This window comes from Leopardus geoffroyi, chromosome A2, assembly GCF_018350155.1.
Source record: "Leopardus geoffroyi isolate Oge1 chromosome A2, O.geoffroyi_Oge1_pat1.0, whole genome shotgun sequence".
In the NCBI taxonomy this organism is placed as follows: domain Eukaryota; kingdom Metazoa; phylum Chordata; class Mammalia; order Carnivora; family Felidae; genus Leopardus; species Leopardus geoffroyi.
Genome location: NC_059331.1, coordinates 154,435,445 through 154,450,994, shown reverse-complemented (window position 1 = coordinate 154,450,994; position 15,550 = coordinate 154,435,445). Strand labels below are relative to the sequence as shown.

The 15,550-nt window shown below is 39.2% G+C and overlaps 1 protein-coding gene across 4 annotated transcripts in view; it reads right to left on the bottom strand.

Moving 5' to 3' along the window:
- Positions 1-249: 249 nt before the first annotated feature.
- Positions 250-15,550, bottom strand: part of TTC26 (tetratricopeptide repeat domain 26) — a 48,748-nt gene continuing 33,447 nt past the window's right edge. For all 4 annotated transcript variants that reach the window (XM_045495824.1, XM_045495825.1, XM_045495826.1 and 1 more), the window contains 6 exons: positions 15,188-15,276; positions 14,890-14,973; positions 12,636-12,705; positions 10,853-10,959; positions 5,167-5,300; positions 250-2,539 (listed from right to left, as the gene is read on the bottom strand). In XM_045495824.1, coding sequence (XP_045351780.1) covers positions 2,428-2,539; positions 5,167-5,300; positions 10,853-10,959; positions 12,636-12,705; positions 14,890-14,973; positions 15,188-15,276 — 596 coding nt within the window. In that variant the 3' untranslated portion in view covers positions 250-2,427. The remainder of the gene's footprint in view (positions 2,540-5,166; positions 5,301-10,852; positions 10,960-12,635; positions 12,706-14,889; positions 14,974-15,187; positions 15,277-15,550) is intronic.

The following is a 15,550-nucleotide window of genomic DNA, read 5'->3' as shown; positions in this document are numbered from 1 at the left end:
CGTCCTGTGCACTGGCCGTAACACTTCTGCCATGAGCTGTGATTCAGCAGAGCCAAACCTAAAATGACTAAGCACGAACCACAGCCTTGGTGGACAGGGATTCTTAAAAATATGTACCTTCCTTTCTCGTAAAGAGTTAGCTGTGACGCCCCAAACTTTGTTTTTTCCCTCCGCTCTGGGGTCAGGAAAGGAGGGAAGGCACAGGACATACCCAGGACCTGCATTTGCTACACTCAACAGACCACCATAGTAAGACCAAATAACAAACTTTAATTTGAATATATTACAGTAGAATATCATCATTCTTTTGAAGTACAAAAATAGTTAAAAATTTTTTCCATTTGCAAGTAATATTTGCTACTAACTATAAATAGTGCATCGATGCTCTGAACTGTACACATGACACCACATTCCTAAGCCTGCACCTTCTTCTCTCCTGTATCATCAATCACATGTAAGAAAAGCAGCCATGCAACAGGACTCTGCAATCATGAGACCCCTCCAAGACATTCCAGAAGGATCCTTAATAACAATTGGATGATATCTCTCTAAAACTAGCCTTTATGGTTTTTTGGCTCAATTCTATAGATTAAAAACTTTTTTTAAAAACTAGTTTAAAATTCCAGGAATTGCTATTTTTGGAGTATCAGCTTTCCCCCCAAAACAGGAAAATGACAGGGACAAGCTAGAGCGTTAAATTCAACAAAAGCTCATTTAGAAGTAAATCACCACCAGTGGAAAAGCTTACCGAGTACAGGAGATCTGACGATAATGGAAATTAACCGGAAGACAAATTCCATTGCCAAAAGCCATTGAGGAGTTCCATCTTTTCCCACTATTATGTTTCCTCATATTTCAAGTGAGCTTAAGTAAGAATCACAAGGCAATTCTAAGAATCATATTGGGTTCTGCCCAGATCTGATCCACCTTAGATGCTGAGAACCAACTACTGAAAAAGGACGAACGACACAGAAGCTTTGGCATATGAAAAATGATAAAATTTTGTTTTCTAAAATGCAGTTATTCGGGCCACTTTAGTTTGACTTGTGCTCCGCACTGATTAGATCTGGGTCTAAGATCAAAGACAGGAACTGAAAGAACCCCTTGCAAGTGTCCGGATGGCAAAGGCTACCTGCAGTCGCTGGTCTTCTCCTGCCGCGTTTCCGGCTCCATTTTCTAGGACTCCCTCAGCCACCGCCGTGCTGGGGGTGCGGGGGACAACGGGCGCAGTGCCTATGGGACTTCTCTAAGCTGTCTGCAGTGCTTCAAGGAGTTAGGACGCTCTTTCAGTTCTCATGCGGGGCGGGGTGGCTCTGCACTTTCTACACCTGTAACACTGGGTACCTTAAGCTAACAGAAACAAAATACATGGCGTAGAAACAAAGGTAATCTGCTACATCAAAACATGTATGTCTATTTTCTGAAAATCAGTTGTGAGTCTAAAAGTGCTCAGTGATAGGTTTACGTTGCAAGAGCTCAGAAACCTGGGGCTGGAATAGGACTTAGGACAGAGTCCAGCTATTAGGAAGTCCCTCAAAGGGCTCTGCACAACCCATGTTTATTATCATCATATTAATAAATGGCCCCACTGCATACATATAGCCTTTGTAGCCCTACATTCAAAACTGATGTCTATTCGGCAAAACATATGAAAAAGATCCTTAACCTGTTTTGTTCCCTAAAATATAATGGAGCAGTGACTAATGAGATTTGCATACTATTTCCTGAATACCTTTAAATGTACCATACAGATTTTTTTCATAGTATGCACCTTTTAAACAGCTGTAATACTCCTGTTTCTTTGATGATAAATAACATGTTATTTATCATCAAAACTACTGAAAGAGTAATCCCCGAAGTCCATTATCTATTAATGACTGGACAGTTTGATAAAAGATCTTACTGCCACTCTTAGAATCATGTTGCTATTTCTAACCTCTGCTCTCCTAAGACTCAGAAATGCATTACAAAATTCTTTATGGAATGCCCCAGTGACATGGGATGATGTACAGATGACTAAAATGAAGAGGACAGAATGACGGTGGCTCTTGGGCATTAAAGGCATTTGTTATTGGAGCGATGGGAAAATGCCATGGAGTGCTAACATTAAAAAAAAATTATGCCATTCTCCTTAAAGTCAGTTATTACATAAGAGTTCTCTGAGTATTTTTGGAAGAAAGGCACCAGACAAATCCAAAGTCTTATTGCTAGTCGGATCACACAGGGGCCGGAGCACGGACTATGGTGCTTAGTTCAGCCAGGAGGCTAGGTCTAAGCGAGTCAAGTCACTGATCTTGAGGCTCAAAGAGCAAGGAAGGAAATGTCAAAAAATAGAGCCCTGCATCTTACATTAAACTTGAGGAATTCTCCTCAATTTCCAATTTTACAGCAAAGCGGTGACCAGTTCCCCAGGACTCTGGAGCTATTTTAGATAGGCACTCTGTTTTCTTTGGCCCATTTCTTCATGATCCGGATGATGTACTCCACTTGGGTGTTCCCTGTGCTTCTCAGTAAATGGAGTACTTCTCGAAGGGTCTCTCTGGGGGAAAGATTTGAAGGGACAAAGAGTTTCAATAAGCGTGTAAATTAACAGATCTAATCAACTCATACTTGTTCTTCACTCCTTCCAGTAAGGCATTTTTGGTAACAGACTATTTCACTGTGTATTCACAAACCAGTTATGGACTTCCAAGCCTTCTGTTTTTTTTTTAATGTCTATTTATTCATTTTGGGGGGAGAGAGAAAGAGAGAGAGAGAAAGAGAGAGAGAGAGAGAGAGGATGTGTGTGAGCAGGAGAGGGGCAGAGAGAAGGAGAGAGAGAATCCCAAGCAGGCTCTGAACTGTCAGCACAGAAGCCCAACATGGGGCTTGATCCCACAAACCATGAGATCATGACCTGAGGCAAAATCAAGAGCTAGACGCTTACCTGACTGAGCCACCCAGGCGACCCCAAGCCTTCTATTTTTATGGCGGAATACTAAAATGGAAATTCTATGAAATCCTTCTCACCAACCCTTTTCCTGTTTACTTATACTATCCATACACAGGCTATTAATCTTTCTGGCCTAACATGATGTAAGTATTCCTATTTCTATGCCTATTCTGCATGACCAAGTAGAAAGAGGGTTGGGTTCAAAGAATTAGGTTCAAATTCTAGCTCCATACTAACAAGTTGCTTCTCTGAGTCCAAGACCTCTCTCTCTCTTTTTTTTAAGACTTTATTTTATTTATTTTAATTCAAGTTAGTTAAAACACAGTATAGTCTTGGCTTCAGGAGTAGAACCCAGTGATTCATCTCTTACACATGACACCAGTGCTCATCCCAAAGATTTTATTTTTAATGTTTGTTTGTTTATTTAATTATGTTAATGTTTTATTCTTGAGAAAGAAACAGAGAGCGCAAGCAGGGGAAGACCAGAGAGAGAGGGAGACACAGAATCTGAAGCAGGCTCCAGGCTCTGAGCTGTCAGCACAGAGCCCGACGCGGGGCTTGAATTCACAAACTGAGAGATCATGACCTGAGCTGAAGTAAGCCACTTAACCCACTGAGCCACCCAGGCACCCCAACGTTTGTATATTTTTGAGAGAGACAGCGAGAGAGCATGAACAGGGAAGGGGCAGAGAGAGAGGGAGACAGAGGATCTGAAACAGGTTCTGGGCTGGCAGCTGACAGCAATGCAGGGCTCAAACTCATGAGACAGGAGATCGTGACGTGAGCTGAAGTTAGAAGCTTAACTGACTGAGCCACCCAGATGCCCCCAAGTTCTCTTTTGTTTGAGGTGGTAATCACCTTAAACTGGGTGTCACCACCATATCTGTAAAATTTTATAAAGCCAGAGTAATGGATGATTTCTTCAAGAAAATTAATATATTAGGGTCGCCTTGGTGGCTCAGTCGGTTAAGTGTCCAACTCTTGCTTTTGACTCAGGTCATCATCTCGCAGTTCATGGGATTGAGCCCCATGTCAGGCTCTGCACTGACAGCACAGAGCCAGCTTGGGATCCTCTCTTTCCCTCTCTCTCTGCCCCTCCCCCTCGTGCTCTCTTCCTCTCTCTCAAAATAAATAAATAAACTTTAAAAAAATTTTTTAAAGAAAATTAATATATTAATAAATATGGAAGAGAAGAAAATTCAGGGCCAAGATTTGGCAAATACCCAGTGTTTATGTTTCAAGTAATTTAATTTTAATTAAAATTAAAACTCATGTTTTGCATACTAAAACTTCCCTGTTACCTTATCAAATGTATAGGTGACTCTGCCTATGGATCCTCTTCCCTAAGATTTCACTCATATTTTCTATTTCTGTTTTTTATTTCAGGCATCTTCTTTCACCTAATCAAATTCGTTTTTCTTTTTAAGTTCATTTATTTATTTTGAGACAGAAAGTGGGGGGGGGGGCAGAGAGAGGAAGAGCCAGAATCTCAATCACATGGGCTTTGAACTCATGAACTGTGATATCATGACCTGAGCTGAGATCAAGAGTCCCTTGCTTAATTGACTGAGCCACCCAGGCACCCCATCCTAATAAATTTCTTTAAACCAGTATTTAGGAATGGAATCAGATACAAGGAAGGAAGTAATTTTTGATACATTATTTACTTATAAAATAACCACATCTATTTATACACCAGTAACAAATACATTCCACAGTTATTTTTAGAAAACTGAATTTAGTTTTAAGTATTTTAATTTTTGTTATAAATGGAGCTATATGTTACTTAATTTTATGTAATCTACTGTCTCAGTTATTTCCTGAAATATAGGGAGACAAAAAAAAAAAATTATCAACCATACCCACTCCATTCCTAAATCTTTGAAGCCCAAAGTAAGTGCACAAGAAAAAGCTAATAGCCAAAGAAAAGAGTAGAAGAGATAGAAAGAGACTTTTTTAATGAAAATGACAATTCATTTGGAGCCAAATATATATCTTACTCTTACATTTGAAAGCTATAGTATACTCAATGTCCCCAATAAAAATGATTTGGAACATAAAAAATTTCTGGAGAGAAAACATCAGATAGACATATAAAACATCTTAATCTTCTATTCATCATTATAAAACATCATTATCGTTTTGGGTTTTCAGAAGATGTAATACAAGAAAATAATTCTTTTCCCTTACAAACACCAAAGGAATAGAGGTAGTGTCTCTTTTGGATTACTTACTTGGGTTCTCGTCCAGCTAAGATCATCTGGAAAATGCCCACACAGGCTCCCCTCTTGCCTTCCCAATATTCAGGGTTAGGATCCAGCCTCTCTAAGACATCAAAAGCTTTGGCTGAATAGTAGAACTGGCCCATCTGATTAAAAGAAAGTATTGTGATAATACTTGTAATCTAAAGATTGCACTGAATGAAACGAAATGTAAAGATAGCATGAAACAGAACTGTATAAAAAATGGTTAGTGATGATATTTTCAGCTAGCAAATTAGATAAATTTCAATTCCTTACTAAAACTAAAAGGAGGAAAATCACAGTTTGAGTACATGGTTCAATTTATATCAGTTTTCAACAACGTAACATTTTTCCTACATATAGTCAAGTTATGCTGTAATCAACACATCTGTCATTTCTTCTAATTATACTGTACCTTTTTTTCAAGCTTACTTATTTATTTTGAGAGACACAGAGATAGCAAAAGTGGGGGGGGGGTGCAGAGAGAGAGGGAGAGAGAGAGAATCCCAAGCAGGCTCCGCACCGTCAGGTTTCCTCAACACATTGTGTAAGTGACTACTATCATTCATTTTACGTTAATTTGATCATGTTCAACCCAAGAGAACATGACTTTTCCTGACCTTGTTCCTAAATTCTTAAAATGCCGAGATGGATACTGACTACTACTCTAAACATCAAATCTTCTAAACACTTAATTCATTTTGGCAGAACTCTTTCCCAAATATACTACACATTTCCTCTGCCATGTAGAGCATGCCAAATACTATTAAACTGTGCTTAGGTGAGTTTTCTTGACTGGCAGCCAAAAACATATAGCATTGCCATTTTGTTGAAGTCTTCAACTTGCTGGGCAATCCTCCTTGCTCAGTGTGGTTTCGTTACCTCTCCACTCCCATAAAGTGCTATTCTAAACCTTTGCTAATTTCCTCAAGATCTCTACTGCAGTCTTAGCATTTGTCTATCCTTCAGGGAAAACACAACCTTCCTCCCTTCAGCTCAAATTATGCTCGTACTCGCATTCATCCTTCTCTCGTTTCTGTACATTTCACAGAAAGAAGTGTTCTTATTCCTTTTCAAGGTTAGTCCTTCTTCCTATGTGCTCTTCAAAAAATTATTTTTGGTGAAATAACACAGATATAGAATGGTGCCTGAAACATTAATGTACAATTTAATTCATAAAACATGAACACAAGAGTAATCCCTGCTCAGGTCAAGAAACAAGACATTGACAGCTATTTAGCTCTGTGTCACTGCCAGACCACAGCCCTCTCCTTCCCTCCAGAAGCAACTGCTATGCCAACTTTTATGGTCATCAGTTCTTTGACTTTTTTTATACTTATGTATATACCTTTAGACAATATAATTAAATTTTTGTCTTTCAAGACTTTGTCTTTATGAATACCATAAATATTCTTCTGTGTCTTGCCTATGTTAAGATGCATCTACATGGCTGGATATAGCTCTAGTCGGTTCATCTTTAAAAATTACTTATTTTGAAATAATTCTAGATTTATAGGATGTTTTGGAGATAGTACAAAGAGGTTCCATATACCTTTTTCTTTTCTTTTCTTAAAGATTTTATTTTTAAGTAATCTCTACACCCAACATAGGAATCAAACTCACACTCCCAAGATCAAAGAGACATGCTCTAGCAGGTACTCTAACACTTTGGTTTTTTTTTTTTGTTTTTTTTTTTGGTCCCAGGTACCTTTCACCCAAATTCCCCAGTTACAGCTTACTATAGTGCAGTATCACAGTATCTAAGACCAGGAAATTGACATTGCTACAATGTGGGTGTATAGTTCTGTCATTTCATCAAATCTGTAGATTCACGTAACTATCAAGATACAGAACGATTCCATCATCACAAATCTGTCCTACCCTTTTATAGACATACACACTCTTCTCCCGGTTGATCATCCTTAACTCCCAGCAATCACTAATTTGTTCTACATCTCTATACTTTTCATTTCATGCATGTTATGTATATGAAATCAAGCAGTATGGGACTCTTTTGAGATTGGCTTTTTTCACTCAGCATAATGTCGTTCTTATTCCTTATTAATCCAAGTTATTTTGGCACAGTACAGGGAATATAGTCAATGGTTCATAATAGCATTGTATGGTGATAGATAGTAGCTACACTTGTGAGCACAGTATAACATGTAGAGTTGTTGAATTACTATGTTGTACACCTGAAACTAATGTAACATTATGTGTCAACTATAGTTCAATTAAAAAAAATATCCAAGTTACTATGTATATCAGTAGTTGGTTCCTATTACATAACCTTGAAAAAGCAGGAGGCACCTCCACCCAAAGTTTGGTTTGGATGTTGAGAGTGATGATGCCATACACACACCAAGAGAGCATGGAAAGATTTCTTACTTAAATAATTGAGATCTCTGGGAGGAGTAGGGAAGGCCTCTTAAGAGAGAGCAAGAAAGCAAATCTCTTAAGAGATTTTTATTGTGGCTGGGGCTGGGATGAGGGTTCCTGAGCACCAGCAGGGGCTCATGTGGTCTGAATCACCTGGTGGCACCAGAGAAGGGAGTACCTAGCTTTTCTTATCATTTTGTCCAGATGTGGGGCACAAGGGGAAGAAGGAAGGCTGAAGCTTAAAAGGTGTCAGCAGTCAAACATCAAGAAAGGCAGTCAGGACTGTCATCACCATTCCTGTTTATTAATAAGCAGTAGTCCATGCCAAACCGGTTTGTTTAACCATTCACTACTGAAGGACATTTGGATTATTTCCAGTTTTTGGTTATTACAAATCAAGCTGCTATTGACATTGGGAGTAGGTATTTGTATGGATACAGGTTTCATTTCTGAGATAAATGCCCAGGAGTGTGATTGCTGAGTCATATGGTAAGCATGTGTTTGTTAAACAAATTGCCTAATTCACGGTATATATTTTTTCTGTCCTTTTACTTTCAACCTACCTATATCACTATATTTGAAATGAGTTTCTTGTAAAAAGTACATAGTTGAGTCTTGGTTTCTTATCCACTCTGTCAATGTCTCTCTTTTAATTGGTATATTTAGACCATTTACATTTAATGTGATTGACATGTTAGAAGACTTAATTCTGCCATTTTTTTCCCCTATTTGCCCTTTCTATTTTTCCTGGACAAGGACATCTCATACATGTCTCTGTAGTTTGCAGCTGGAGAAAGACATGATTGTGCAATTAGCACAGAGGGAGGACAAAAAAGCCTGGGCTTAACCTCTCCAGTCTCCTCCCATACGTATCTTTTTCTTGCTTTTTCTATATTGTAGTAAATCTTAGCCATGAGTGTAACTTTGAATCCTCTGAACCCTTCCAGTGACTCACCAAACTAGTGGGTGGTCATGGGACCACTGAGACAGTAGGTAAGACTGAACTGGTTTTTAAGGTCCTTCTCTTCTTTTTAAGGTCATTAACTCCATCTTCCTCTCATCTCTGTAGGGCCTTCTTCCATCAGAAATGCCCCCATTCTCTTGAATCTCTAAACTCCCTGTCCAACAGCTCCTCTGCCTAGCGATACTTTAACTCCCTACTCTAAAAACGAACAAACAGGGGCGCCTGGGTGGCTCAGTCGGTTAAGCGTCCGACTTCAGCTCAGGTCACGATCTTGCGGTCTGTGGGTTCATGCCCCGCGTCAGGCTCTGGGCTAATGGCTCAGAGCCTGGAGTCTGCTTCTGATTCTGTGTCTCCCTCTCTCTCTGCCCCTCCCCCGTTCATGCTCCGTCTCTCTCTGTCTCAAAAATAAATAAACGTTAAAAAATAAAAAATAAATAAAAAATAAAAACAAACAAACAAAAACAACCTCTCCCTCTACCTGCAAAAATACTCCCCGCCCCACGTCCTTAACCATGGTTTTCCTTTTAAGTTAGCGTCACGTTTCCCCCCTTATCCTCAGCATCCATTTCTTTGTGGTCTATGCTCACTGTGTCGGCTTTCTAATCTCATTCTCTTCTCTACCCACTATTGTTTTCTCAAGTCTCATGTAGTTCCAACAGGTTGCAGATTTGTCATGCTCCTCCCTAGGCTTTTGATAAAACTGAAACAAGAAAAAGAGGAATGAAAAGCCCTCCCCCCCCCCATTTCCTCGTTCTTTTCTTTCCTTTATATCCATCAGCATCCTCTGTCTCTTACACTGATTCTTCTATTTCTATGCCCTAAACACTGGTGTCCGTGTGGTTCCTTACCCCATTGGCTGGTTAACCTCACTGTCGCCCACACTGTCCTGCTACTGCTGCTGCTGCCACCACCACCACCACCACCGCCAACTACTGTTAACTTCTACAACTGTATCTCTAATCCCGACCTCTTACAGGAACACCTGAGCTCCAGGCTCACCATAATAATTTCCCACAGGTAATATCTCTAGCTGGAGCCCCAAACACACTTCAGATTTAATACATCTACAACTGAACTAAATTCCCGTCTGAATGTTTTCTTTCCCTCTGGTTCCCCTAACTCGCTTAATGTCATTGCCATCTACTAGGTCATGTTAAACATTTTCAAGTTTCCTATGTTTTACAACCTTTTCCATTGGTAGTGACTCACTTTATTTTTGTAATGATTCACTTTGAAATGAGCTGTTATTAATTTAACACTAGTCTAGTGTTACCTAAATATTCCCCAATAGGAACTTCCAGAATGTGAGGTTAATTTGTTTAAAAAACTTCTAATCTATAGGATAAGGCCCCAAAGTCCTCCCTCCTTCTCCCTGCCTTTCCAGCTCCCCACCCCCCCCCCCCCCCACACACACACATAGCTAGTCTTTTATGAAACCTGATTGCTTCTTATTCTCTTTTCTGGTTCCTTTGTCTCTCCAGTCTACTATTTGCCCCTAAGTATTCCCTAAGGTTTGGTTTGCAACTCTCTACTCTTCTCACTTTACTTGCTTACCTAGGTAATCCTGTTTATCAGGGCTTCAATTACTATTGAAATGGTGCTGATTTCTCCAAATCTACGTCTCTAGATATCAGAGGACATTTTTCCTGATCTTCAGAATTAAGTTTCCAACTCCCACATGATTATCTATACCTGGATGATATCTAAAGATTCAGAGTCTTTAGAAATCTAAAACAACCTCTCTAAATCATTGTTTCATATACATTTTTCACTTATATGCATACATATTTGATATGTATATAAAATCGTGAAATGCTGTCTATCTCTGAATTCATATGTTCATAAAAGGGATGACATTTCTTTTTTTTTTTTAACATTTTATTTTTAAGTATTCTCTACACCCAATGTGGGGCTTGAACTCACAACCCTGAGATCAAGAGTTGCATGCTCCTCTGACTGAGCCAGCCAGGAGCCCCAGGGATGACATTTCTGACATGGCCATTTATTTTTTTTAATTTTTTTTTTTTCAAAGTTTATTTATTTTTGGGACAGAGAGAGACAGAGCATGAACGGGGGAGGGGCAGAGAGAGAGGGAGACACAGAATCGGAAACAGGCTCCAGGCTCTGAGCCATCAGCCCAGAGCCCGACGCGGGGCTCGAACTCACGGACCGCGAGATCGTGACCTGGCTGAAGTCGGACGCTTAACCGACTGCGCCACCCAGGCGCCCCTGACATGGCCATTTAATCTCTAGGACACCCTTCCCTAATATTTGGCCAGTGTAGCACAATGTGACTGACCTTCAGTTTTCCCTTTAGGTGTCACTTGGACTCACCTTGTAGCAGTCATTAGCAATGAGCTGTAAGAGGCTAAAGGACTCGCCAGAAGTTTCCATCTTGAGATACAGTTCCCAGGCTAGTCTTGGTTTCTTATTCATTATATCTACCAAAAAAAAAAAAAAAAAGTTGGGGCATTTATTTATTTATTTGTTAGAGAGAGAAAGAGAGAAAGAGCATGCAAGCAGGGGAGAGAGAGAAAGAGAGAAAAAAAATCCTAAGCAGACTCCATGCTCAACACAGATCCTGACATGGGGCTGATCCCATGACCCTGAGATCATGACCTGAGCCTAAATCAAGAGTTGGACACTCAACTGGCTGAGCCACACAGGCGCCCCAGAGTTTTGCCTTTTAAATGTGCAGGAAATACAATTCTGCATCTTGCTATTCTTTGGATTTGTTTCTATGTTCCAAACAGACAAAGGAATGGTAAACAGCCCTTATGTAGAAAGCTTGCAAGGTCATCATTAAGCTGGTTCTCCATCAGAACTCTACCATACGTAAGATATTTAAGTTAGGATTCACAGAATTATGTCTTTTTAGATTGGGTTGATTTCCAGTAGTTCCCACTTTGCTCATCTGCTTAAAAGTCACATATCATTCATTAAATCCTTCTCATACAGTTTCAGCCTCACTGAGAACATGTGATTGCTGAAATTTTTCTGTGACTTCAAAAACTCTGTGAACATTTTAAATCTGAGTGAAAAAAAAGGAGCCAGAAAAGATAATGAATAGGGGATGACAGACAGACAAAGGTTGTAGGCTACATACTATTTTAAAAAATTATGGTTTGTGGGATTGAGCCCATGCTGTAGGCACGGAGCCCATTTTGGATTCTTTCTCCCTTTCTCTCTGCCCCTCCCCAGCTCATGCACGTGTACACTCTCTCAAAATAAATAAACTTTAAAAACAGATTAAAAAAATATGTTACTGGCACATTACCACTTTTCAGGCCTTCATCATAATGAAAAGGTAAAATTAGCCTATTTAACACAGAATACTGTAAACTGAGATTCTGGAAACTTGACAGGGCTGAAGGAAGAACTTGACACCTTTCAGGACTATTCATGCGAGGTCAATGTTGTATGGTAGAACCAACTACAGGGTAAATGTACGTAATACGTGTACATGGCCACCCTAACTGAGTAGCATTAATGATGCTTAATTTCAGTGTTTACTCATTCTACAAAAAAAAATTAGAAATGTTCACTGTAGGGGTGCCTGGGTGGCTGAGTCAGTTGAGCATCCGACTCTTGATTTCAGCTCAGGTCATGATCCTGGGGTCGTGGGATTGAGCTCCATGTCAGGCTCTATGCTGGGCATGAAGCCAGCTTGGGATTCTCTCTCTCTCTCTCTCTCTCTCTCTCTCTCTCTCTCTCTCCATTTGCCCCTCTCCCCGGCTCTCTCTCTTTAAAATAAAAAAATAAAACAAGAGGCACCTGGGTGGCTCAGTCAGTTGAGCGTCCAACTCTTGATTTTGGCTGAGGTCATGATCTCATGGTCATGATCTCACGATCAAGTCCTGCATCAGCCTCTGCACTGACAGCCTGGAGCCTGCCTGGGATTCTCAGTCTCCCCTCTCTCTTTGTCCCTCCCCTGCTTGTGCTCTTTTTCTCTCTCTCAAAATAAATAAATAAAATGAAAAAAAAAACACACTTAAAAATAAATAAATAAATAAATAAATAAATAAATAAATAAATGTTCACTATAATTTCTATCCAGAAGATTATGCAACAGAGAAGAAAAAGAGGATTCCTCTGTAACATTTAAAAGATGACTCACAGCACCGAGCTAACCAACTGAGGTAAATGTAGTCATTTTTCATCTTCTCACTTTGGATTAAAAGGAAAACCTGTAAGAAGAGGAAAGAAAAGGAATAAACATGAAGATATTTTTGCAATAAAAGTACCTATATGGGCTTGCCTTAGGTTAACACTTAGTGGTAGCCTTACAGATGATCAAATGCTATCCAGACTGCTAAGTAAAGGACAAAACAGGGTGATGTTGACATACTTCTCTCAGTTATTGATCTCACAAGCTGGCAAAAGGCTGGTAAGGATATATAAGATTTGAACAGAATAATTAACAACTGCATAATACACATTTGTTTAAGAACACCTGACCGTATTACTGGGTAGTAAAACAAGTCTCAACAAATTTTGAAGGGCTGGTGTCTTACAGACCACATTGGATAACCACAATACAATTAAGTTAGAAATCAAAATAAAAACCTTGGGAAAGATAATACACGTATTTGAAAATCATGAAACACATTTTTTTTCATTTTTTAAAAACTTACATCCAAATTAGTTAGGATATAGTGCAACAGTGATTTCAGGAGTAGATTCCTTAATGCCCCTTACCCATTTAGCCCATCCCCCCTCCTACAACCCCTCCGGTAACCCTCAGTTTGTTCTCCATATTTATGAGTCTCTTCTGTTTTGTCCCCCTCCCTGTTTTTATGTTATTTTTGTTTCCCTTCCCTTATGTTCATCTGTTTTGTCTCTTAAAGTCCTCATATGAGTTAAATCATATGATTTTTGTCTTTCTCTGACTAATTTCACTTAGCATAATACCCTCCAGTTCCATCCACGTAGTTGCAAATGGCAAGATTTCATTCTTTTTGATTGCCGAGTAATACTCCATTGTATATATACCACATCTTCTTTATCCATTCATCCATCGATGGACATTTGTGCTCTTTCCATACTTTGGCTATTGTGGATAGTGCTGTTATAAACATGGGGGTGCATGTGTCCCTTCAAAACAGCACACCCGTATCCCTTGGATAAATACCTAGTAGTGCAATTGCTAGGTCGTAGGGTAGTTCTATTTTAAATTTTTTGAGGAACCTCCATACTGTTTTCCAGAGTGGCTGCACCAGCTTGCATTCCCAATGAAACACATTTTAAATAAAATTTCACAAAGAAGGGGCGCCTGGGTGGCTCAGTCGGTTGAGTGTCTGACTTTGGCTCAGGGCATGATCTCACAGTTCTCGAGTTCAAGCCCCATGTCGGGCTCTGTGCTGACAGCTCAGAGCCTGGAGCCTGCTTCAGATCCTGTGTCTCCCTCTCTCTCTGCCCCTCCCCTACTCATGCTCTCTCTCTCTCTCTCTCTCTCTCAAAAGTAAGTAAAGACATTAAAAAAACATTTCACAAAGAAGACATCATAATGGAAGTTAGGAAAGAAGTCGAATTTGAATAATAATAAGTGGAACAATTTGCTAAATAATAACAAAACTGAATTGAATAATTCAACTGAATTGCTTTGACTGATTCAGACAAATTAATCTACAGGGTTAGAAGTCAAAATAGTGGTTAGCCTCCGAGGAAAGAGACGGACTCAAACAAGTAGATGAAGGGATTTCTATGGGGCTAGGGTAATACTGTTTCGTGATCTGAGTACTGATTATCTGGATATGTTCACTTTAAAAATTCATCAAGCTGTATACTTTGATTTGATTTGTACAATTTTCTCACTGTATGTTATGCTTTCATAAACGCTATCAAGAAAAGGGAAACAGTACATAGTTACAAAATCTATGTCTATTCGCATTTTATTTTAATATAACCTAAGAACAAAAGAACTTTTCATAATCCTTTGCCCTTGAACATTGTTTCAGTGACAAAAAGATAACAATGTTTTTATTTTTATCAACTTTTTTCAAGTTTTTACTTAAATTCCAGATAGCTAACATATTGTGTAATAGTGATTTTGGGTGTAGAATTTAGTGATTCATCACTTCCATCCAACACCCAGTGCTTACCACGTGCCCTCCTTAATACCCATCAGGCATTTAGCCCATCCCTGCCTACCTCCCCTCCAGCAACCCTCAGTTTGTGGTCTATAGTTAAGAGTCTGTTTTATGGTTTGCTTCTTTTTTTTTTTTTTTTTTTTTTTTTTTTTTTTTTTTATTTCCCCTATGTTTATCCGTTTTGTTTCACTCTGGAAAACAGTATGGAGGTTCCTCAAAAAGTTAAAGCAGACAGTGTTTATAAATAGAAATCATTCAAATGCATCAAAAGCAGATACCCACCTCTTCACCCTCGCTGGTATTGCCTGTTGCAGCTTTGGCTTGGGCATAATTAAAGTTAAAGATGTCATCATTGTAGAAATAACTCTGGAAAACATCCCAAGAATAGGTCACATTGAGTATTAACATACAAAATATAAAAACATCAGTTATACCAGATAAACTCAAAGATCATTTTAAGGCATGGGCTGACACCACCAACATCACCATTGTAAAAGGGCCATCTCTATGAGTATCTTATCTCTGACACATTATATATAGTATTTTGTATACAAACTCATCTAGAAAATTCTATACTGACCTTAAATGAGTTGAGGTAAATCAAGACATCATCAAATTGCTTAAGCAGAAAGAAACAGGAAGCCATGCACTGCCTCCCGGGTATTGTATCTGAAATGGAATGGGAAAAGGAACCAGGTATATTCATGAAACTGCAAGTTCTCTTTAGCTGAGATTTGAGTCACTTTATAATTCAGAGATAGGAATGTATTCCAAGACCTCTTTCTAGATTCTGAGATTGTAGATTCTGTTCAGTGGACAAAACCCCAGCATAATGGAGGTAACATAGTACTTGAGGGTGACCAATGATCTCTCTCAGGCCTAACTCACAGACTCCAGAATGAACACACGCCCTGCAGGCTACGGTATTCCTTATATGTTTTCC